General features: G+C 38.1%; 1 protein-coding gene across 5 annotated transcripts in view; it reads left to right on the top strand.

The window, feature by feature from the left end:
- The window catches only part of PPP3CA (protein phosphatase 3 catalytic subunit alpha), a 322,846-nt gene that overhangs the window by 290,323 nt on the left and 9,461 nt on the right, over window positions 1-23,062 (top strand). For all 5 annotated transcript variants that reach the window (XM_045992725.1, XM_045992700.1, XM_045992690.1 and 2 more), the window contains one exon: window positions 16,758-16,842. In XM_045992725.1, the coding sequence (XP_045848681.1) occupies window positions 16,758-16,842 (85 nt within the window). The remainder of the gene's footprint in view (window positions 1-16,757; window positions 16,843-23,062) is intronic.

The raw sequence follows: 23,062 nt of genomic DNA on the forward strand, positions 1-23,062 counted from the left end.
AAGTATGTTGAACTTAGGACATTATGCATTTTGAAGTAAATACTCAGAAATGTTCCTTAGTGTCTTGTGTAACATGATGCAAAAACTATGAATTTCTTCAAAGGTACTCAAAGAACGAGTTGGAAAACTTTACAGAACTTTTTGACTCTCTGAGATTATAGTTTATTGAGAACGTATATTGAAGTTTCTTCTTTTGGACTGAGGGGTGCACTATTATTTTCAACCTTAGGAGAAAGTATCCCATTCCTCCCAGTCCCTCCCACATGCAGCCTGCCAGGTAATCACGTGGTGTCTCCTAGGTAACCCAGGAGCCCTCTGCTCTGCCTACCAGGCTCCCAAGCTTGTTGGCTACAGAGGTGGAAAGCAGGAATCAGAAGACCGCAAAGCACTTAACTAAGCCTCTTCCTTAAAGGACTGCTAATTCTAAGGGTGGGGGTGGAGAGATGTAGAATTTCTTCATGAGTTATTTCTCAAGTTCTTCTTAATATTTTGTTCCATATTCACTGTCAGCTGCAAAGTCAAGTAGTAATGGTAACCTCTACAATCCATGACTATCTTTTTGTCTTATCAGGTTGACTTCTTAGTGTCGATAAAGTCTATAGCAAATAGGAATTCTTTTCATTTCCTAGAGGAATGGAAGTTACGGGATGAGTTTTGGTTTTCCTTCACATTCCATCAGCAACCCTTTACCATTTAACTATGGCGATGACAGCATCTGACACTATGTGTCAGGCATTATTCCAAGTCCTTTATATATATTCACTCCTTACTAATTTTACCCTTCTGACCAACAAAAATTCATAATTATTAATGGTCGTTATTTTTAACTACATTTACTAAGTGATTTATATTATCTCCTCCTCAAAACAACCTGTTGATGTAGATGCTGTGATTATCCCTTTTTTACATTTGAAGTGATTGAGACTGGATGAGGTGAAGGTAAAGAGTAGGGTCACAGAGCTAGTGAAGTAGTAGAGCCTGCATTCAAAGTAATGTCTGCCTTGTTCTCAGACTCTTGAACTTTCTACAAACTGTGATTACAATGCTTGAAATCTTTTTCTTTGAAACAGTGTGATGTCTTCTTGTTGTTGTGAAGAAACAACAGTTAAACATAATATAGTTTGTTCTGTTTAAATATACTATAAAATAAGAAAGTAGATTATTTTTTGCCCTATTTAGCCATGAAAGTCAAATAAATGGCAAATAAAACAGTTTCATTCTATCCCTTTAATTTTAGTTTCCTCCAAGAAGTTATGTGATTCATTGTATTAAGGATTTTGTTGTAGTTGAGCAGACGATTAACTCCTGGCTCCTCTAGTCTTTGCTAAGTAGAAACACGCCATGAATTTCTCCTCCTTAGCGTCTGCCTTACAAGTAAAGGAATTTGATAGCCTATCTAGAACAAGGTTGCTATTTTAAATTGGTCTGTGGTTCTTTATGTTGAAAATAAAAACTTGTATTATCTTATAAAGTTTTGAAACTGTTTAATACAAATGCTTGTCGTTTGAGGATCTAATTTATATATATTGGGGTCTTTGTTTCCTGTTTCTACTTCTGATTTTGGATGATAAAATTATATATAGTCTGGTTTCAATTTGGGGTTGTTATTCACCAGACCATTTTAGAGAAAGAAGAAATCCAAATAGATGTATTTCATTTGGGTAGTTAGTTCTCATTAATGAAAAAGACTCATTTCAGACCAAAGATTAGAAAGTTATCCCAAAATTAGGATGGGGGGGAGCTGACAGAAGTCAAGCAAACTGCATCATTTCAAAGGTTTCTTTATTATTCATTATTACAACAAGAACATCTAGAACAGTGATAAGCGTTAGAAACCTAATAACGGTTTCATGAGTTAGAAATATTTATTTATTTGGAACTTTCTTTTAAGTCCTAAAATCGTAGACTCTGAGATCACATATATGTGTTTGGGTGTGTGTGTGTGTACACACATATATACACACATACACAAGTTGTGTTTGAGACTACGTTATGTGGCAAGTCCGGCTACCACAGAATTGTGAAGGTGAAACTGAAATCATGTAGAATAAGAAAGGAAAGAAAAGAATAATAAAATGAAGACATTTCAAGCCAGATATAGTTTCAGGCTGCACTGGAAAGACTTAATATTAAATTAGAATTTATTCCTCTGCTTTCATCTAACGAGCAAACCACATGGTGGAACTCTTATCCTTTATCCACATTTTTGCCTTATCCTAATATTAACCACAGACCAGTCACTGAATACGGGATCAGAGCAGTTTTTTGCAGGCCTCTACGAAACCATCTAAATTTATACAAGAAAATTATCTCTCATCGTCTGCTTTGAATTATTAGGTAATTCTTGATATGAAATATCATAGGTTCCAGAGTGTCTCCCCGCTTCTTTTTGTCTAACTTAAAAAAGCCATTTCCAACATTTTGAAGGGTGAAATGGGGAATTAGTGGCACTAACATGGCATTTGATTGGTCCCTGAAGAATACCTCTATAAAGGTTTGGTTATATTATTCTCTATCAAAACTTTATTTAGTTGCCATGATGAATGTTTGAGACAAAATTTCATCTTAAAAACTCCCTTCTTCTGCCTTTGGCATCTGGCAGCAACACATATACCAAGAGCCATTAGCCTCGAGTTTCTCTTGTGGCTGCAGTTATTGTCATTTCTGTGCATCACATCATATCCTTCTATATTTCAGGTTCCTGATTTTGAAAAAATATATATATATATGTCCTATAAAAATTGACAGTTTGGGGTAAGGGGAATATTAAGTTTTAATATAAAAATTAGAAACATTTAGGGGTGCCTGGAAAGCTTAATCAGTCAATTGTCTAACTTTAGCTGGGGTCATGATCTCAGGGTCCTGGGATCGAGCCCCACATCTGGCTCCCTGCTCAGCAGGGAATCTGCTTCTCCCTCTCTCTCTGCTTTCTCCCTCTCTCTCTGCTTTCTCCCCCTGCTCCTACTGTATCTGTCTCTGTCTCTCTCTCTCAGATAAAGAAATAAAAATCTTAAAAAAAATTCTAAAGACCCCAAAATTTACCTAGAAGCATTAAAAAAAAAATAGAAACATTTAAAGATTTATTTATTTGAGAGAGAGAGAAAGAGAGAGAGTAGGGCAGAGGGCAGAAGGAAAGGGAGAGAGAGAATCTTCAGGTAGACTCCCAGCTGAGTATGGAGTCTGACATGGAGCTTGATCCCAGGAACCTGAGTTCATGACCTGAGCTGAAATCAAGCCACTTATCCAGCTTGCACCACCCAGGAGGCCCCAAAATAGAAACATTTAGATATAATAAATAAATAAATAAATAAATAGCTAGCTTCAAGGAACACAGGGTGATATGATTCTTGTTCTGTCAACATTGACACATAACCTGAAGTTGGTAAGCTTGGAAAAATGCTTGCAAAATGAACAAGGATGAGTAGGAATATAAATTAGGAACTTGATAATGTATCTAAAAGTTGAGGTGACCAAATCAAAACAATGATAGTGTTCAGAATAAAACAAAGTGAGCTATTCCAAAGAGCTGTCCAAGGACTTAGAGCTATAAATCAATGGGGCAAAGGAAAGAAAAGTTGATTTGAGTGGTTCAGTCCTAGGGGTCTAGGAGGATGAGAACGTTTTTGGAAAAACACACAAGTTTCAGGAGAAATGAGTTTGAGTAAAAGGGACACACATAGCTCTGGAAATGTCTAAGTGAGGTTTGGAAGTGGAGTCCTGGGAATTGGGAACAAAATCTGGACTGGTGATAGAGGCTTGGAATTAAATGTCACAATCGACTCTATTGGCCTCTAAAGTTGCTGACATAAAAAGGTAATATCAGAAAATTGCAGACTAACCCTTGTTGAAGCTGGGGAAAAAAGATAAAGGAGAGAAGGAGAAAGAATGAGCGATCAAGTAGAAAGGACCAGGATTATATACCGGTTCAGGCAGCAGCTATTAAAAATATTTGCGCCAAGTGCAGAAAAATTACTATGAGATGTAAGTCTGGCCAAAAAATGAAATATTAGGGCATCACTATGCTTGTCAGATATCAGATTATTGAAAAGAGATGTTTATGGTAGCTGTGATATTTATACTAGTTAAAAAAGAACATAGAAATCATTGGCAAAGAGCCAAAAAATAAAATTCAGAGTACCTCAATTTTCCTATCATATTTTTATTTTATTTTATATATTTTTAGTTCTCTGTAAAAATATTTCTTCATAGAATATCTTTTTCTGTATATGCAGCCGAACACATGGTTTCTGCCTTCGTTGAGCTGAGAGGCTCGGGCAGCAAGAAATGGATTTTAAGTATGTTGTCTTACAGAGGCTTGAAAGGGTTGAGGGAAGGAGCATGAATTGGGACAAAATATTTGATAACTCAAGGAGAAAATTTAGAGGAGTCTTTCTTGTCTTTTACTTCTGACAAGGAAAAGAAAAACACCTTATGTATATTACTGCATTTGGATATACAGCCATGTGAGAAATCCATGTAAGTTTTCCAGGAAATGATATGAAAAGACAGGTTTTAGTTGACTGTTAACCAGTGTTAAGCTCTCTTACCTTTTTTATAATATTTGGGTTTGAGTGAGGTAATTGGAGAAAGACATACATAGAAAGAAAAAATATTCAGTATTTTATAAAAGGTTTTGTTATTTTTTCCTCAGGATTTTGTGAGTTACCATCGAGTTTAGTGTTGTTTTTTTCAATTACTTAATATTTTGGTCTATAATGTAGAATGTAAGCCATTTTTGTCATAATAAATGTATCCTTTGTACTCGGTACCATTTATAGTAAGGTAACTACTTTTGTTTTTTTATCATGCTTATACCATAAAAAGGAAGCAAATAGTTTATATCCAGTATATCATTAAAATTGAAACATGTGTAAAAAATGCACAGGGATTTCTTACATAGTAGGCTAGAAATTCCCATCATATTTATGGCTATTGGTCTTTTGGGGCCTTGACTATCATACAAGGTGCCTGGGTAGCCATCATATTGTAATCGGTATCATCAAGTCTAGCTTATCATATTTAGTTGCAACAATTAAAGTCCTTTTAAGTTGCTAACTAAAATGATACAACAACACAGACATTGAAAGTACTGCTTTCCCTTCATATTGTGCTACCATGATTTTGCACAAATGTGTTTCCTTATTACCTAGCCGGATTTTCACATTACGTGGAAGCCAGACTTTGCAGAACAAACTAAACATGAAAAAAAAAAGCCATATCCTTGTTGTAGGTATTTGATTGAATCATGTCCACCATTGGCTAGAATATCATGCTCACAGTAAGATAATACTCTAGAATTTTATGTTGCATTTTCAGAGACACATGTATTTTACACATGTATAGTATTTATACACAGGTTTAAAAATCATTAATTTTGTAGTATTTCAGCCTTCCTCCAACTAGTGGTGACACTGACCAACTTACACTAAACATTGGCTATTGCATATCTAAGCATACATTTCAACTGAATGTATTTGAGAAAGAAATCCAGGTTGCATCATAAGAAGGGAGAAAAAGCGTGTGTCCATAAACCTGAATACATTCTTTATTTGAAAGGAATTGAAGTAGAGAGCTCTTTTTCCTCAATGAAGGCAAAGATTTTGTGTATATGTCTATACTTTAGAAAAACATCACTTCTCACAAACAAGGTTAAGGCAATTTGCATGTGAGAGAGGCATTCTTCACAAAAGGGACTAGCGTGGTAATGGAAGCTTGCTGGAAAGTGATACCATAAGAGAAGATCATTCGTCTTGTATTTTTGGCAGAGCTTTCATGATTCTCTTTGTACTAAACCATTTTATGGGTCCAAGTTGTCTACCTGAAGTACTTATATGAGAATAATTATTAGTTAATTAACAACCGCAGACAGAGTTGTTGTGAGGCCAGCGTTTGTAAAACATTCTCTTGATGATAATCATTTGATCTCTGATAATGAGTCTAAGGACTCTATGAAAAAGCGAAATAAGCGCTCAGAAAATCTAGATTTTAAAAATATTTTTCTTTGAGTGTAGTCTGTTTTTGCTCTTCCTCTTTACTTATATGAGAAGCTATAAAACTTTTCTTCCACTTTTTCTCAGCACAGAAATAGAAATCTTGATTATATTTTGTCAGCCCACCTTTTGGAAGTGTTTCTTTTCCCTTCCCTTCCCCTATCCCTTTCCCTTCTCTCTTTCCTTCCTTCCTTCCTTCTTTCTTTTTCTTTCTTTTTTTTCCTGAAAAGTGAAACCAGCAGCATCCTAGCTGCCAGAATTTTCCCCTAGTAAATGTGCCATCATCTGGGGCCCAGCCTTTAGCCTGGTTGGCACAAAATACAACTGAGGTCCCAACTTGGGGAGCTTGATATTAACAAAGATCACACAACCAATCTTTTAATCTACCTTGAGAAGTATGAGTGTTAGAGGAATTGGAATGTCCACCTCCCCACAAGCATTTCCTTCTTCTTAATAATGATTGCAAACATTACTGAGTACTTCTCATGGACCAAAGCTCTGTGCTAAGTGCTCTAGCAGGTAACACGGTATTGGGCACACGTTTGTTAAATGTTGAGAGTGAATGAACACATTACTTATTTAATTCTTCCACCCACCTATGAAATGGATCAGTCAACCTGCTACTATAATGGATTTTGGCTCTGGGTCAGCACTTTTCAGTTGTTGACTTTAGGCAAACAAATTACCATCTCTATTCCCTAGAATCATGCTAAGGACGGTAGAGACTAATAGTACTTCCTCTAGTGGTTGTTGTGAAGGTTATGTGAAATAATTCAAATAAAGCACTTTGAACCTTCTTGACTTTACACAACCTAGACTAGAAACCTAGTCACCTGTCCAGGACAGCACAACTAGTGAATGGAATTGCTGAAGCTCCAACCTAGGTCTTTTATTCCCAACCAAAATTCTTCTCCATGGTTCCCTTCTACCTCCCACTTGCCAGTATCTTCAGGTCTTCAGAGAAGTGAACAAGCCTGCTAGTCATGATCCGAAGCCTTGCACTAGGGCCAGAACCCTTGAAGCCTTTGCTCCCTGGACAGAACTTCCCTAGACATTTCAGATGTTTGCCTCAGCTTATCTTCTGTACTCTGCCTCTGTGGCCCACCAGCACATTTTTGATTGGCGTATCCCCTTCCTCTGATAGGATAATAATATCTGTAGGTGTTGTTTAAGTCTCACTTAAGTCTCCTGTACATGCCTGTGTGCTGATCATAGGCCACAACCTAATGCTCATTTCTTTATTCTCATTCTTGGGCAAAACATCACTGCATCCCACATGCGCTGGCAAAACACCCACCTAGGTCTTGAAGAGCACCAGAAGACCTTGAGTGGCTTTGTTTCAGATAAGCTCAATACAGGCCCATGCCTCCAGGTGGGACGGGACGAGGGGGGCTGTCTCCACTGTCAGACCAATGAGTTGCCTTACTTCTCTCGGTCTGTTTTTTTATTGTGCTGTCAGATGGTGCTCAGTTCATTTTCTATCTGGCATATGACATGTAGGACCATGAAACATATTTTACTCTGTCCATTTCCCCCCTTAATTTGTATCATTTCAGAGATAAATTTAGTTTGGATAGTTTAAATGTAGTTCTAACATTTGATGAACGCATAAATCCATAAGGGTCCAGAATTCAGTTCTAGTGCATGCATCCTTTTGGCATTTAGCATACATGCGTAATGAAGTCCTTAATAAATACCTTTTTGAACCGTTACATCCTCCCCTATACATAGAACAATCCTGGATAGCTTGGGCATCCAGGCATTATGACTGTTTCTCCTATAGCCAAGAAGTCTAAATTATTAACTTGGCATTTATTATTTCATCTTGTTTTGCTTTGATTTTCACTTGTCAGTTTACAAAATTGATGTGTTTCTGTCATAATAAAGAGGTCAGTCTGACCTGGCATGTGAAATCCCATTAGTTTCTACTTTGGTAAATAGAAATCAACTCAAATGTTCTTTGTAAGGCATAGTTTGACTATGTGATGGTTTCTCGAAAAATCAACGCAAGTTCTCCAATATACTTTGAGATCTTTTAATTTTTACCTAAGTTAGATTTATGTGTATAGCCAATTTCTGCGATCCTTCTGAGGAGTCCCTGAACAGATGGGACAAAATATCTCAGAGAACAAAAGTCCGTGGAATCAAATTAAAACTTGTAAACAGAAGTAACTTTTAATTATGCAGGATAACCAAATAATGACAGTTATTTGACATTTGGGAGTAGTCTGTACATTTTCAAGATTTCCTATCCAAATAATTCATTTATGTTTTATGACAAGAAAAGTGGGGAAAAAACAGTGTAGGCTGTACTGGCCTTTCTTGGAATCCATTACACAAGAGAGGCTTTTTATTGTAAAAAATATATATATTTTAAAGGATCTTCTGTTCCTTTCAAAATAGGATATGAGACAGAATCGTCTTATGCCAAATATCACACTATTGCAGGGTCTCTATGTGCTGAGATTTTAGTTGAACTAAAAAAACATATGGGAAAAAATTGAGAATATGTGGTTTGGAGTGAATACAGAGTGACTAGCCATTATATTCCAATTTTATCACCTATGTACATGTCATAGAGTAGAATGAAAACCAAAATCAAAAAAGTATTCCAAACATTTTAGGTTATGATCTTCAAAAAGATGAATTTTTACAGGATTTATTGAAATCTGTGATCCAGAGGGTGTTTTCCTACCTCATGGAGTGAGTAACCTCCGTAAGCAGAGGGAGAGCTATTTGGTGAGAGCTAGCACCTACCAATCTCTTTGGACCAGATTTAACTGGAACTTTCGTCAAGTGCTTGAGCAGTACAGATCTCCAGGTATGGCTAGTCAAGGAGCTCTTCCGGCAGCCATTCACCCTAGAAACTGAGCGATTGCTTTCTCGATAGAGCAGCAGCTTTCATGCTAGAACATTTCTACTACTGGGGTTACCCACAGACATCTCAAGGGGAGTTCCAGGGGAATCCGTTTTCTCATCCTCAGCTTCCAGATGTCCTCCTTCCGAAAACTCTCCTGAGCTGGAGAGTACAGGCCTCATTGTAGCTTCTCCTCTTCCACCTCTTCTTTCTCAATTGTCCTCCTCCCACTTTAACAGAAAAGCATAGATGTCCAGAGACATCACCACTGTGAACCTTGCCTTGACAGGAAGGCCTCATTGTAGCTTCTCCTCTTCCACCTCTTCTTTCTCAGTTGTCCTCCTCCCACTTTAACAGAAAGGCATAGGTCTCCAGAGACATCACCACTGTGAACCTTGCCTTGACAGGATTAGTACTGGGTACCAACAGAGAGATGCTGAAGACTCAGTGTCTAGAAAGTCTCCTTAAGCAAGGTGACATGACCCCCCCATCTTTGTCACTAAGGGATGCATTCCAATAAAACTTTATTTCTATGCTTTTAACATATTTTTAAATATTTATCATAGATTTGTGCTATCTAGCTCATTTATGTACTACTAATTGTGATCTTGATTACAAAGGAATTTTTGAACACTGAGGGATTCATTGTGTCAGGAAATTTTTTAAAAATACATTTAACTCAGGGGCACCTGGGTGGCTCAGTCAGTTAAGCATTTGCCTTCAGCTCAGGTCATGAACTTGGGGTCCTGGGTTTGAGTCCCATGTTGGGCTCCTAGCTCGGCAGGGAGCCTGCTTCTCCTTCTCCCTCTGCCTGCCTCTCCCCACTGTTTGTGTGCTCTCTCTCTCAAAAATAAATAAATAAAATCTTTTTTAAAAATAAAATTAAAAAATACAGTTAACTTAGATTTTGAAACACATTTTTGATAATAAAGTACAGTGTAGTTGTAAAACCATTTTAAAGTATAAATATATAATTCACTAGAGTAAAATCAGAGAAATGGAAATGGGAATACAATTTCAAAGAGAAATAGGACTCATGTAAGATTTCTAAGCGTCAATGAGTATCTTATTCGTGGACTTTTTTTTCTTTAAATGGTTGATGGTGGGATGAAATTGTTGTGACATTTATATGCCATTAGTAAAAAAAAAAATGTAATACAGTCATTTTAAAAATGGCAGTGACTGTTCTTTACAACTATTTAAATTTAGAGGTGGGGATAGTATACTTTGGAGGATAATCTTTAGTAGATGCATGAGTAAAAAATGTAAAAGCTACAGTTTTAAAGTCAGTCTGTCAGAGTGAACACAGTTACTCAGTGTTGATGGTGCTATCCCTAAATTCAAGGACTCAAATGCCTGACGGTATGGGCAGATGTAGCAAAGCACTTGACAAACTCATAGCCAAGGGCGAAACCAGGTGTATGTCTACGTAACTTATAGGTAGCATCACTTTGTTGGCATATAGAAGCTCAAGATTTATTACTAAAGTAGGCCAGGGAAACAAAAGACAAAGAGTAAGGTTTAGGGATTATAGCACATGATTTGGATTCATAGCCTTATGAGGACATGTGTTCTCCTAAATAAGATAGCCTGTATACTTATGATGTCATCATTATCATCTGTAAAAAGTACAATTATGCAAGGTTTTTAAGGGGCATCTGAAGACTCTTCTTTGTATGATATCTTGTATTTCAAAGGTGCTAATTTTGGATGGAAACCTAACTAATTTTTGTCTTTAGTATAACACAACAAAAGATATTTTTTACCTCAACATCTTATGCTTAATTCCATCAATAGCCTTCATTCAAATTCAATAGTTGCTCTTTTTGATGAAAAATACAATCTGGGGGTACATCTAAACTCTGCTTAATAATAATGAACTAGGATAAAATTTTACTTTCAAAGAGAATCAGTTTCATACAGAGATCAATTTTGTTAACAAATTTGGAAAAGTGGTAAGTTTTCTTTATTAGTTTCTTAGATTCTAATGAAAAAGCTAAAGATTTGAAGCTTACCAGCAATATATAGTTCTTAAAATATCTTTCCTTTGGAAAAAAAAAAGTGCAAAATGTTAGTGTATATGCATACTTTTGTATAGAATGTATTTTATTTAATAATATATGCTATGAATATACTTGTATTAAAAGGCCTTTAAAGAAAGAAGCCTAAATAATAGCAAAAATTGAGGCCACTTAAAATAATGAGGTGGATAATTTCTGCTACCATTCACATTAAAAAGTAAACACCTCACTTTTCTCTGCTTTTTTGGAAAAGGAGATTTTTCACATTCTAATAATCTGAAAATGTTCCTATTTCACAAGACATCTGAGTATAAAAGTTTTAAGTAGCTCCTCATCTTCATTCCTTACAATTACCAAAAGGCATTGAGAGCAATTAGAATCCATTGAATTGGACATATAAAACAAAACCTTACCAGGTCAATGTTCCTCTGGGAGCTGAGGAAGGATGCTGTGTAGGTAGCCACACTGAGAACTTTCCTTTATGGCTTCCTTTGGCCAGCTCATGCATCCTCCTTATAACACAAAGGGTGGGATGGAGACACCTCTCTTCTCAAAAGCTGTTCTCCTTTCCCTCAAAATCAAGTTTCTTGCAAATACAGTTTTGCTTTTTTGACATTTTATTTTTAAAATATTTTAAATATACAAGAATGTTGAAACAATTGAATGGTCAATATCCATGTACTCATCCCTTATAGTCTACAATTAACATTTGATTATATTTACTTTGTCACATATCTACCTCTCTACTATCCATCGGTTCTATCCATCCATCTATCCATCAATCCATCTCTTTCTTTCTTTGGTAGATACATGACAGTGTATGTTCTGTTAATCTACTATGCTAGTACGTAAGTATGCTCTTACAAGAATGCTAGTAAGTAAACTTTTTGCCTGAATGTACTTACATGCTCACGCCTTTACAGGTTGGTCCAGGCAGCTCCTGCTTCTCTCACCTGTCCTCACCCCAGCATATCTCCATCCACATAAGACTTCTCACCCACCACTGAATATAACATGGATTGTTGTGGCCTCCAAAAGTTTGCAAATTTTCTTCCTTCTACAGAGAATACTCATTCTCCTTGTTCTTTTGCTCTTACTTATCCTTCAAGATCCTTTAACTACTATGATTTCAGTGAAGTTTTTTTCTCATGCCTCAAGGCAGTTAGTACCTGCTATCAGTGGCGTACTGGTATGCCTTTAACAGCTCATCCTCCAGGGGAAAATGGCCCTAGTCTGTGGCATTTGCAGATTTCCATAGTATATATTCTCTTCCCTGCTACTGATGTCAGGCTGCCAGCATGAAGCTGAGAAGAGATATGCCCAGGGTCACCTGGTGGCTCAGTCAGTTAAGTGTCTGATTCTTGATTTCAGCTCTGGTCATGATCTCAGGGTCCTGGGATGGAGCCCATATTGGGATCCATGCTCAGAGGGAGGGCTGTTTGAGATTCTCTCTCTGCCTCTCCCTTTAGACCTCCCCTTGCTCGTGCTGTCTCTCTTAAATAAATAAAATCTTAAAAACAAAAAGAGAGAGATGCGCTCAGTCTACTCTTACTCTCACTAATGGACTCGAGCCAGCTTGGGCACACCACTGCTACTATCACTCTATTTGTCCCACTCTCTTGTTGTCATTCCTGTGATTTCCTACAGCGGAGATCCCGTGTCCTTCATATTTCTGTTGCTGGCAGTCAGCACATGGCAGGTGATACCAGATAAGATTCACAAGCACACTTAATGAAGAAGTGATTTGGGTGGTATCGTATTCTATCTAGCACTCCCTACATAGTCTAATTCAGTTAACACGGAGGGGTTTGCAGCAGTACCTCAGCAGGTTGGAGCTGTGAGCTGGATGACAGAGCACGTGTGATGTGTGGCAGAAAGCCCAAGTGCTGAGGATCTCTCATCCCCCTAGCAGTTGGCTCCTCCCTGCAGTGAGGCTGCTGCACTTTCCTGGTCCCCTTAGAGGCTGAAATCCACCCTGCAGGGATGCAGCACTCACTCAGCAAGCCATTTGGCATGGATGCCTTTCAAAGTCATGAGAAGTCAGCGAGGGGCTAAGTTAAGGTCAGCAAGGACACATGTTAAAAGCAGATCTTTAAAGATTTCCTTGGTCTCTACATTAGCCTCTTCCACTTTGAGGACAACTGAGTGTGCAGGTTTGCCTGGATTCTGGATAGAGTAGCATCAGACCCCAGGTATAAAAGAAGATTAGAACTTAAAAGTTGAAGAGAGAGAGAGAGACGGGCTCAAAAAAGGTGATAATTACCCGAATGGAAACACAAAATGAAATTTACTTAAAATGACTATTTTTTTTTTAACATATGAAATGTTTCCTTTCCATTATGGACTTATAGGTTAAAATGTTCTGTTCTTTTCAGTGAAAAATAGTCACTTCAGTTTTAATGTAAAAGGAATTTTATGTTCCTGCATTATTTTATTTGCTCAATTTTAATTTGAGCTACTGTGGTCATTTCCAGGACTTAAAGAGAGCAAGTGTGTTGAATGTGACATGGTATTTTCATGTTGCAACTAATAAAATTGTGAAAAACGTGCTTTTTCTTTGATCCCTCTATAGAATACAGACTGTGAGGGATTGCAATGGAACAAACATTATTTGAGTATTTCAAATTTTGGTGAGGTTATCCAAGTGGCATTAGTTTCATTTTGATTTTGAATATTTGGAAAATTTTGAAGGCAATTTCTAACTTAAGAGATACTCATTTTGAATGTCTCTTCACACTGTCTGTGATTAGGTTATTTTTTATTTTTTTGAGTAAATGTATTCTAATTTTATAAAAGGAGTATTAAACCTTTTTACCTGTGTTATTGAGACATTTAAAAAGAGACAACCGTTCTTCATTAAGAAAAGTGTTGTCAGGTTGCCTGGGTGGCTCAGTTAGTTCAGCATCTGCCTTCAGCTCAAGTCATGATCCCAGGGTCCTGGGATCGACCCTGCTTAGGGCTCCTTGCTCAGCGGGGAGCCTGCTTCTCCCCTGCCTGCTGCACCTGCTGTTTGTGCTCTGCCTGATTAAAAAAAAAAAAAAAAAATGTTGTAACATGCTGTGAATCATCATTTTTTTGGGAGTGCACCTATGAGTACATAAAGTAGAATAATCTGTTACATGCTCTTCATTAGGTCATTTGATCTGAAAAAAAAATAAGGAAGGACAGACTGGCTCTATCAGAATGTTGATTTTACATTTCAAATTCAGAATTCATTTGAGCATTTTTCTGAGAGTCAGTTGATACTGAGCTGAAAAGGACAGTTCTATACAATTTCTTTCCCTCCCTTTCTGACTAGTTTCTTACTTTTCTTTGCTCTGGTTGTGGTTTTTACAAGGCCTTTACTAAAAAATTTCTAGGAGATTATCCTTCTTATACATTTCTCATTTATTTTATGTTTTGCCTTTCTCATTTCTCTTAAAAATATACAGTTTTATTTCTAGCTGCTCCTTCTTGCTGCTTTCTTTACCGTGCTTCTAAATATAGTCACCACTTTTGGACCTCACCCACATTTTACAATCTTGTGTCTTTTGGATGGGTTTATGATCTGGCCATACTGTGTGTTTGGAGAGGGTCAGAATCTTTTCCCTGACCTAGCACCCCATGATCTCAGAGTCAGAGACTCAGAGACTGGGTCAAACACACTGGAAATATTAACTATAGAGTAGGAATAGCATGGTGTTGGACCCAAAACAGAATTTAATGGAATAATAGAAAATATATAGATAAGAAAGAAAGCCACCTTAAGGAGACTAATTGCGATGCCACTTTTTTCTTTTCTTAACAATTGTTTCTTAGTAGTCTCTTGATCATAAATTACCTAAAATGCATGCACAGGAACGTCAGACTTTTAAATGGTCTCTAGGACAGGATTTATTGTATAAAGAATCATAATTACAAATCATGGGTAGTAAATATTGTTAGAAACCCAGGATAAATTTCAAGGCAGGGATCCGGCCCACACACTATTTTCTTCTCAACTGTTCTGGCCAACAGTATGTAATTCAAGGAACCTAGCAAATGAGAATCCATGGTTCCACATATCCATTAGAAAAACTGGATTGGAGAGTGATTTTCTCTCGTGCACTGAAACTTCCTCTACTCGTCTGTAGGCGGAATAGTTCCTAGTAGTAAGTCCGGCCAGTCGGTACCCACCGTGCTGGGATTGCCACAAGGGAGAAAGAAATGGTCAAAAATATGGGCTGTGTTCAGGTTAGAAAGACAAAGGGCAGAAGCCAGCTCGCTGGTGCGCACCTTCTGGGGAACACCCTTGAGGGCGTGCCCTCATAGCTCTTCTGGCCCATTCACCCCCTCAGGAGAAGGAAGTGGCCCATTATGTTTTCCTTTTCCTTATGGGAGAGAACAAAGGTTTGGGTTTTGTTTTTGTTTGTTTTATTTTACCCCCTTTCAGACAGTTCAAAATTATGTGTGTTGATGTGAGTTTTCTTTCTTACACAAATGTTAGGGTGGTGATTAATTATTTGACTCTCATCAAACAATGAAAAGGATTCTATATCACATTCTTAAAAGCCTGTGAAGAACCCGAGGTGCCTGGGTGGCTCAGTTGGTTGGGCAACTGCCTTTGGCTCAGGTCATGATCCTGGATTCCTAGGATCGAGCCCCGTAATGGGCTCCCCACTCAGTGGGGAGTCTGCTTCTCCCTGTGATCCACTCCTCTCTATGTGCTCTCTCTCATTCTCTCTCTCTCAAATAAGTAAATAAAAAGTCTTTCAAAAAAAAAAAAACTTACTAAGAGAAAAAGCAGAACTCTTTCCATCTAAAAAGGTCAGAAAGCTTGTCCTTATCTCAGATTAAAAGACCAAACCTTGTACCAATTAGCACTGGTGGGCTGCAATCTCTAAAAAAATTAGCAGACTTAATAAGTTGTTCATTTGGATTAAGGACATTTCTGATATTATCTAAAAGGAATATTTTGTTGTATTTCTATTGGTGGCAGTAGAACTAGAAAAACAATCTTGTGTTAACACTTCCTACAAAGACCCATATAATGTATAACAAGGCTATCTTAGCCCCTTTACCTTGTATTATAAAAATCTTAGAAAGACAGATGTTTTTCTGTGATTTGCACTTCTCCAGACATGCTTTGGGAATTTAATAAAAAATGAAATAGGTTCACTAAAGATCTTTTAGTATTATTTTTAAAACATGATAAAAATGTTTACAAGTAACAATAACCTGCATGGATTGATTTTTTTTTTTCATTTAGAAAATACAGTAAGTGGTAGAAGTTACTCAGACGGACCTGTGTGTAACTTTTACATAAGTACTAAAATACAGACCGTGCCACCATCTCTCACTAAACCCAATGCAGTAGTTCTCCATTTACTCTAGTACATGGGAACCAGCAGAAGATGGAAGAGTATCAAGTCCTAAAAGAAATGTTTTTATGGCCACTAAATGACATGCATGAGGTTTCAGGGAACTTAGGGAGTTGACACTCCCTTCACTTCAAGGGAGAACTTTCGAAAAAGCAGTTTCCTAATAAAGTAGTCTTCTCAGCATGAAGTCCAGAAATGAGTAGAAAATCCTGGTGACTCACTTGATTCTTTTTGCCAATACGTACTCTCTCTGTAAAAACAAAAGAGAAGCATAGGAACCAACCTGATCAGCTCCATGATTTTTCTCTTTACCCACCTCTCCTTGGAAATCTTGAAAGTTGCGCTTTGGCATTTTGGGGACCTCTCAAGAGCCACATCCAAGTATTAATAGCCAGATGTATAGGTTTTTTAAATTAATTCTGAGATAAATCCACTGTTGGGGGAGGGAGGTGGTTTTGCTTACTGTAGTCGGTTATGTATCTAAACTTGTAAAATAATTACAGTTAGATAAAAGGTCACTGACTACTTAACCCTCTCTTTTAAAATATAGGAGCAACAGCTGCGGCCCGGAAGGAGGTGATAAGAAACAAGATCAGAGCAATAGGCAAAATGGCCCGAGTGTTCTCAGTTCTCAGGTGGGATCATTGTTCTGGTGTTTCTGTTTTGAATGTGATTATGGGTCTTTCGATAAACATTTTAATACTGTAATCTGGTAATTTAAGTATTTTACTAGAAAATATTTGCTTTTTCTTAGTTGTTTTTTTTTTCTTTTAAATGGGATTGTTTGTTCTTCACTTTCTTACTCAAATTGAAATATTCTAACTTATTTCCTTAGAGAAAGCCTTTAATTAGGCTATTTCACATTTTATCACTATTTCCTACTGGACTTTAGAAAATTTATTTCACGATAGGTTGAACTTGTGAAATAGGAAAGCTGTTATAATTCATTTTATGTTTCATTTTGGTTCTGTGGTAAAAGATGAATTTATCAGGTGCATTTCACTAGATTTCTAGGAAATGAATATTAACCATTGAGCTTGTTCATGTGACTCTATTATTCTAATAAGTCACTGAGAGAAAAATAGTTATTTTATAGTTATTTAATGTTTCAATTCCCATGCAGTGGTTATTTTTTTAAATAGATCATGAACCTGTTATTATTAATCCTACGTTGTGAAAAAAAAATGTTTTCTTGAAGAGAACTAACTGCACTTTATTTAAATTCTTTTATCTACTATTTGGTAAGACAAAGTAATATATTTCTCCTCAAAAAATTGCCTTGAAATATGGCATTATTTATATGTGAGGAGTATATGGTCAACTCACAATTCCTCATTAACAAGGATAAATAGGTATGCCTTGCAAAAAAGACCATTCCCATGTTGTATGATTCATAACCAAATTCTTGCCAAATTTTTATCTCAACTCTTCCTCCTAGAGTAGCTGCGTGGGCTCTTCTGATTTCTCCTCTTGCTATTGCTAGTCTATTCCTGGTAGAGTCACTAAAGAATAACCAGATAGCTTGTTGCCAAAAGCAGGGAGCTGTGAAAAAGATGAAAGGCAATATCATCCTTTCTTAACGACACCAAATCAAAGTCAATAATAGCTCCGTGCTGACCAGCCGGATCCTGAAGAGTCATGTTAAGGCTGAAAATAGGGCACTGTTGCTCCTTACAGCCTAATGAACGAGGCTGCCTGTGTGCTAATGCTTTCCATTCCTGACTGAATTCCCAGCACTCACTCACTCATTCAGTAATAACTATACACGTAAAGCATTGATTACATACCATGAAGAGAAAAAGGCGGATAGCAAGTGGGACATGAGGCACTTATTTTAGTGGGTGGCCAACAGAGAACTTTCTGAATAATAGCACTTGAGTAGGAAGTGTGGGGGTGACCTTCACGAAAACGCAGAGTTAAGAGTGTTTAAGACAAAGAGGATAGCAGGTGCAAAGATTCTTGGATGGAAACCAGGTCATCAGTTTTGAGGCCCAGGAAGGTCTGCGTGGCTAGAAGGATGTCTTGTGGCGCAAAAGACCATGTGAAGATTGGAAGTCCACCAGGACTTCTGCAGAGTCACTTGCTTGTTTATCATACCTCACATTTACTGACTTTGTTTTCTTGACTTTTCTAGACTTTCAGACTATCTGACGTCTCTGTGGGAAGAAGTAAAAACAGCTCCAAAATTTCCAAGTGAAAGTGTATTTAAGGAAAAAAGGAAAGCCTTTCTTAGTATAAAAACTTGTTTCCATCCATGTTAGTTTTCAAAGCATATGAAGGTGGTTAAAGGCAATGCTTTAGAGTCATAGGTAGGTCTCAAAATTAGAAAGTCCTTCTAGTCAGTCCCCTGCCCACAGGTACATAAGGTGGAATTATTCCCAGCTGAGAAATGGTCTCTTCACACCCAGCGATGGTCAGTGACTTGACGGAGATTGCATTCATTGATGGAAAAGAAAAACAAGATACATTGTATTGCAGAATGCAGGGGGTGTGTAGCCTGAGAAAAGCAGGTGAAGGTTAGCAAGGAATGACTGAATGTTAGATGTGTACAGGATACTGAGTCAGGTACAATGAATACCAAATTGTAATGACAGACATGTGGACACGAAACTAATACAAGACAATGAAATGTGTGCTAAATACATGAAGAGATGCTCTGCTGCGGACGAGGACGGGGCTCCACGGAGTTCTGTTTCCTGCAAAACAGAAAACAAGAAACAATGTTCCTCAAGAGGTTGACATAGGAGGAACGCTGTGAAGGATACATAGGATTCCTTTAGGTGGTGAATTGTGGAACAGGCAGGTTTGGGAGCTGAGAAGTCATCAAGCACACAGTCACATGGTCCTAAGGACAGTGCTTTAAGAGCCCTCTTGCTAAGTGCCAGGTGCCCTGTCGCATGGTGTATGCATTTGACAGTAACCGCACAGCAGACTTGGAAGGGAAGCACTGTGTCCAAACTCAGCGTGCAGCACTAGTGAGTGTCTGGAACAGTGTGGTCGACGAATTCTAAGTATTCAAAAGAATGGAGTCTTAAGACATGAGGGTAAGTGAGGAATCTAGGGAAAAGTGAAGCTGAAGATGTATTTAAGCCCAGATCCTTGACAGCCTTGAATAGCACCGTCACGGTAAAAATATCGAATTTTTGCATGGAGGCAGGGACAGACATAGGATGTTTTTAATAGGATAAAAGGCATGCTCTAACCCATGTTTAGATATTATATGTTAGTGGCAGTGTGAAGACTGGAAAACAAGATGACTTACTGACGTCAGGGAGGACATTTTAGAAACGATTGAATTTATCTAAGTAAATTAGGCTATAGAGGGAAACATACAAAGGAAGAGATGAGAAGAATTTGTGAAGCTGAAAATTTTTAAACGTAATGGATGAATGTGAATGGTGGTATACATTTGTCAGGTATAACTATCCGGCATATCCCTTACGTTGTGATAATTTGCCACATTATAAGGGAATCAGATCGCTGTCTTTGAGCAGCCTTGGCAGGGAAGGTGCAGGCATGTTGCCTACGATCCACCAATCAAATGAATGCACGGAAAACTTGTGTTTTGAAATGCACATCGTGAGGAGGCAGGAAGCAGGGAAGGTGATTTCTCTCTCAGCTGTGAAACCTGAGAGGACAGCAAAAGAAGTACTTTCTCAGAATGTTGACAGCATTAGCATGAGCTTAGGTGTTGGCTCTGAACAGTGGCGGCACCAGATTCCACAGCATGGATGGACACCTGTGCTCTTCTGGGCTGCAGACTCTCTGGGTCTGTGAGCTTTCTCAGATCCTTTAGAGCATCTCTCTGCTGTCAGAATCAGCCAGAGCAGGTTCTGTCGTTTGCTCCAAGAATTCTGACCTATGCAAGGGGCGATGAGGGAGAGGGAATATTCTAAGAATATTCCATAGAGATTCTAGCCTCTGCAATGTGTAGGGTGATAGTGCTCTTATCTAAGGAAGAGGAAGTATTTCTCCATTTAAATACCTAACAGGTATTTTGGGGGAGGATTATGATAAATTGTTTTTCCTCTGGGATGCTGGTGGAATATTCATTCAGAGACGGACAGGAATTCTACCCTGGAGCTTTAGAGAGAGACTAGGGTAGGAAATGTTGTCATGAGACAGGACACAAGACTAAAGTAGCCCAAGTGGACGGTCTCGCTATGAAAGAAAGTAGACATAGGAGAAAAAGAAAAGAATCCTCTAGAACAGTGCTTTGTAGTAGAAATATGATGTGAGCCACATCTGTAGGTTGACATTTTCTAGAAGTCACAGTAAAGGAGTAGAAAGAAATGGGTGAAATTAATTTTAAGACTGTCTTTTATTTAACACATATGTTGAGAATTTTATCCCTTCAGTGTGTAGTCAGTATAAAACTTCTGAAGGAGATGTCTTACATTCTTATTTTTGTGTTAAGTGTATGAAACCTGGTGAGCATTTCATACTGACAACACATCTCAAGTCAGGTTGCAAGTGGGTAAGAGCCACACGTGGCTGGAAGCTTCCATTTTAGAAAGCACAGGTGTGGAGCCAGAGGAAAAAGATCATCCAAGGGACTGAGAAGGGGAGGCCAGAGGAGGAGGAGAACTAGGGAAGAAAGTGATTGAGACCTCTGCAAAGAGTCTTTCCAGAAGCGGGCATGGTCATAAGTGGGCAGTAGAGCGAAGGTGTGTGAGGGAGGACTCAGTGGATGTGGTTGGAATTGAGGAATGGGGAAGCTGCCAGAAACCATGAGTGCTTAGGTTTTGTGTGCAGCAGGAGCAACAATCAGAATATAGGGAGATGAGGAATATCATTGAGTGCAAAAGGGAAAAGAAGGAAGGAAGCCTGATTTCAAATATGAATGCAAAAAAGAAGATATGTTCCTTTCTTTAGAGGGATTCCCAATTCCAAATCCACATATTAACACTTAAGATGATTTCTTCTTTGTGTGACCTCTGCTGGTATGACAGCAGAAACCTGGAAAGGTTACAGTACTGTATGAGGGCAAACAATGATTCATGACCATCTCAAACCTAACATTTTTAAGTCAACTATAGTAAAGGATATAGAAATCTCAAATGTGGATAACAGCGCCATTCTTTTTTCCTTTTACTCATTCCTTTAGTAAATGTGTTTTGAATGTGGACTATACCAGGTGCACTCCTATCTGGATACTTAAAACAACAACAACAATAAATAAACGGTATAGTTTTTCAGGGGTAATAAGTGCTTTAGGTAAAAATAAAATCAGCAAGGGAGATGGACAGTATATAAACAGCCTTCTAAAGGAAGTCCTCACTTAGAGGGCTATACTTGAGCAGAAATTCGAAGGCAGAGAGGTAGTAAGCCATGCAGATACTGGAGGGAGAGTGTGCCCAAGAAGTGTAGAGCCCTGAGGTGAGGTGTGCCAGATGTGTTGGAGGGACACTAAGAGGAGTGCAGGCTGGTAGGAAATGGAGTACGACAGATGGGTGAGGTTAGGAGAGCGTGGGTTGGGAGCTGGTTTTCAAAGGCTGTGGTCAAACCTAAAGATTTGGCTTTTTTTTTTTTTTTTTTTTTAAGATTTTATGTGTTTATTTGAGAGAGACACACAGCGAGAAAGGGGACACAAGCAGAGGGAGTGGGAGAGGGAGAAGCAGGCTTCCCGCCACACAGGGAGCCCGATGCAGGGCTCAATCCCAGGACTCTGGGATCATGACCTGGGCCTAAGGCAGACACTTAATGACTGAGCCACCCAGGTGCCCCAAGATTTTGCTTTTCACCCTTAATGAGAGGAGAAGCCTTAGGAGAGCTTTGTATAGGGAAGTGGTAGGATCTGCATATGTATTAAAAGGCCCAGCCTGTTGGCTCCCCTGAGAATAGACAGGGATGGAGTCAGAGAGTGTGGTGAGGATGGAGCAGGAGGGCCAGTAAAGAAGCTGCTGGAAAAATCCAGACAAGAGATGCTGTTGGGAAGCAAAAGAAGTCAGCCGCTAAAAGCTATGTGTTGTATGATTCCGCCTCTATGAAACATCTAGAAGAAGCAAATGTACAGAAAATAGATTAGTGGTTATATAAGGGTGAAAGAAATGGAGAGCCACTCTAATGGACACAGATTTTCTTTTGGGGGCAATGAAAATACTTCAAAATGGATTAAAGTGATTGTTTCACAATTTTGTGAATGCACTAAAAAAAATTGATTAAATCACATACTTTAAATGGATGAATTTTATGGGATATTGCTTCTACTTCACAAAACTGTTTTAAAAAGGGAAGTGGTAGGAGTGTGAGAGTGGCAAGATACTGGAAATATTTTGATGGTAGAGCCCTCAAGGTTTGCCAGCTGAGTGGAGAAGCGAGGAGGTGGAGAGAGAGAGAGGACAGGAGTGAAGGGGTCAATTCTTGAGGCTTAACGAAAAGATGAAGTTGAAAGTTTGTGGAAGTAGCTGGTTTTGGGGGATCGTTTAGGAATTCTGTTTGGGTCATGTTAGATAGCTTCATAAAAACGTGGCTTTGATAGTTCTACATATAGTAGATGTTATATATCTATATATTTGTATTATAAACACTTTCTGATTATGTAGAATTACAGCGTTAGCTACATGGAAAGAGATGAGAGTATTCCTATTTCATGGTTATTTAATCATGATGATTTATTAATTAATCAAAATGATTAATAGTTCTGTGACTAATAAATAGCATTGAAATGATGATGTGCAGAAGATGTAAAACAATCACCACAATGAGTAACACAATAAAGTTCTATTAGCAAATCAGTGGGGGGAAACTCTGCTGAAAGGTGGGAAATGTTACCAGTGGCTTTCCTGGCTGGTTGTCATTATTTGTCTACTTAACATGTGATGTCAATTACTTAAATAGCACCTTGAATGTAAT

This window comes from Meles meles, chromosome 2 (genome assembly GCF_922984935.1).
Source record: "Meles meles chromosome 2, mMelMel3.1 paternal haplotype, whole genome shotgun sequence".
NCBI classification, from domain to species: domain Eukaryota; kingdom Metazoa; phylum Chordata; class Mammalia; order Carnivora; family Mustelidae; genus Meles; species Meles meles.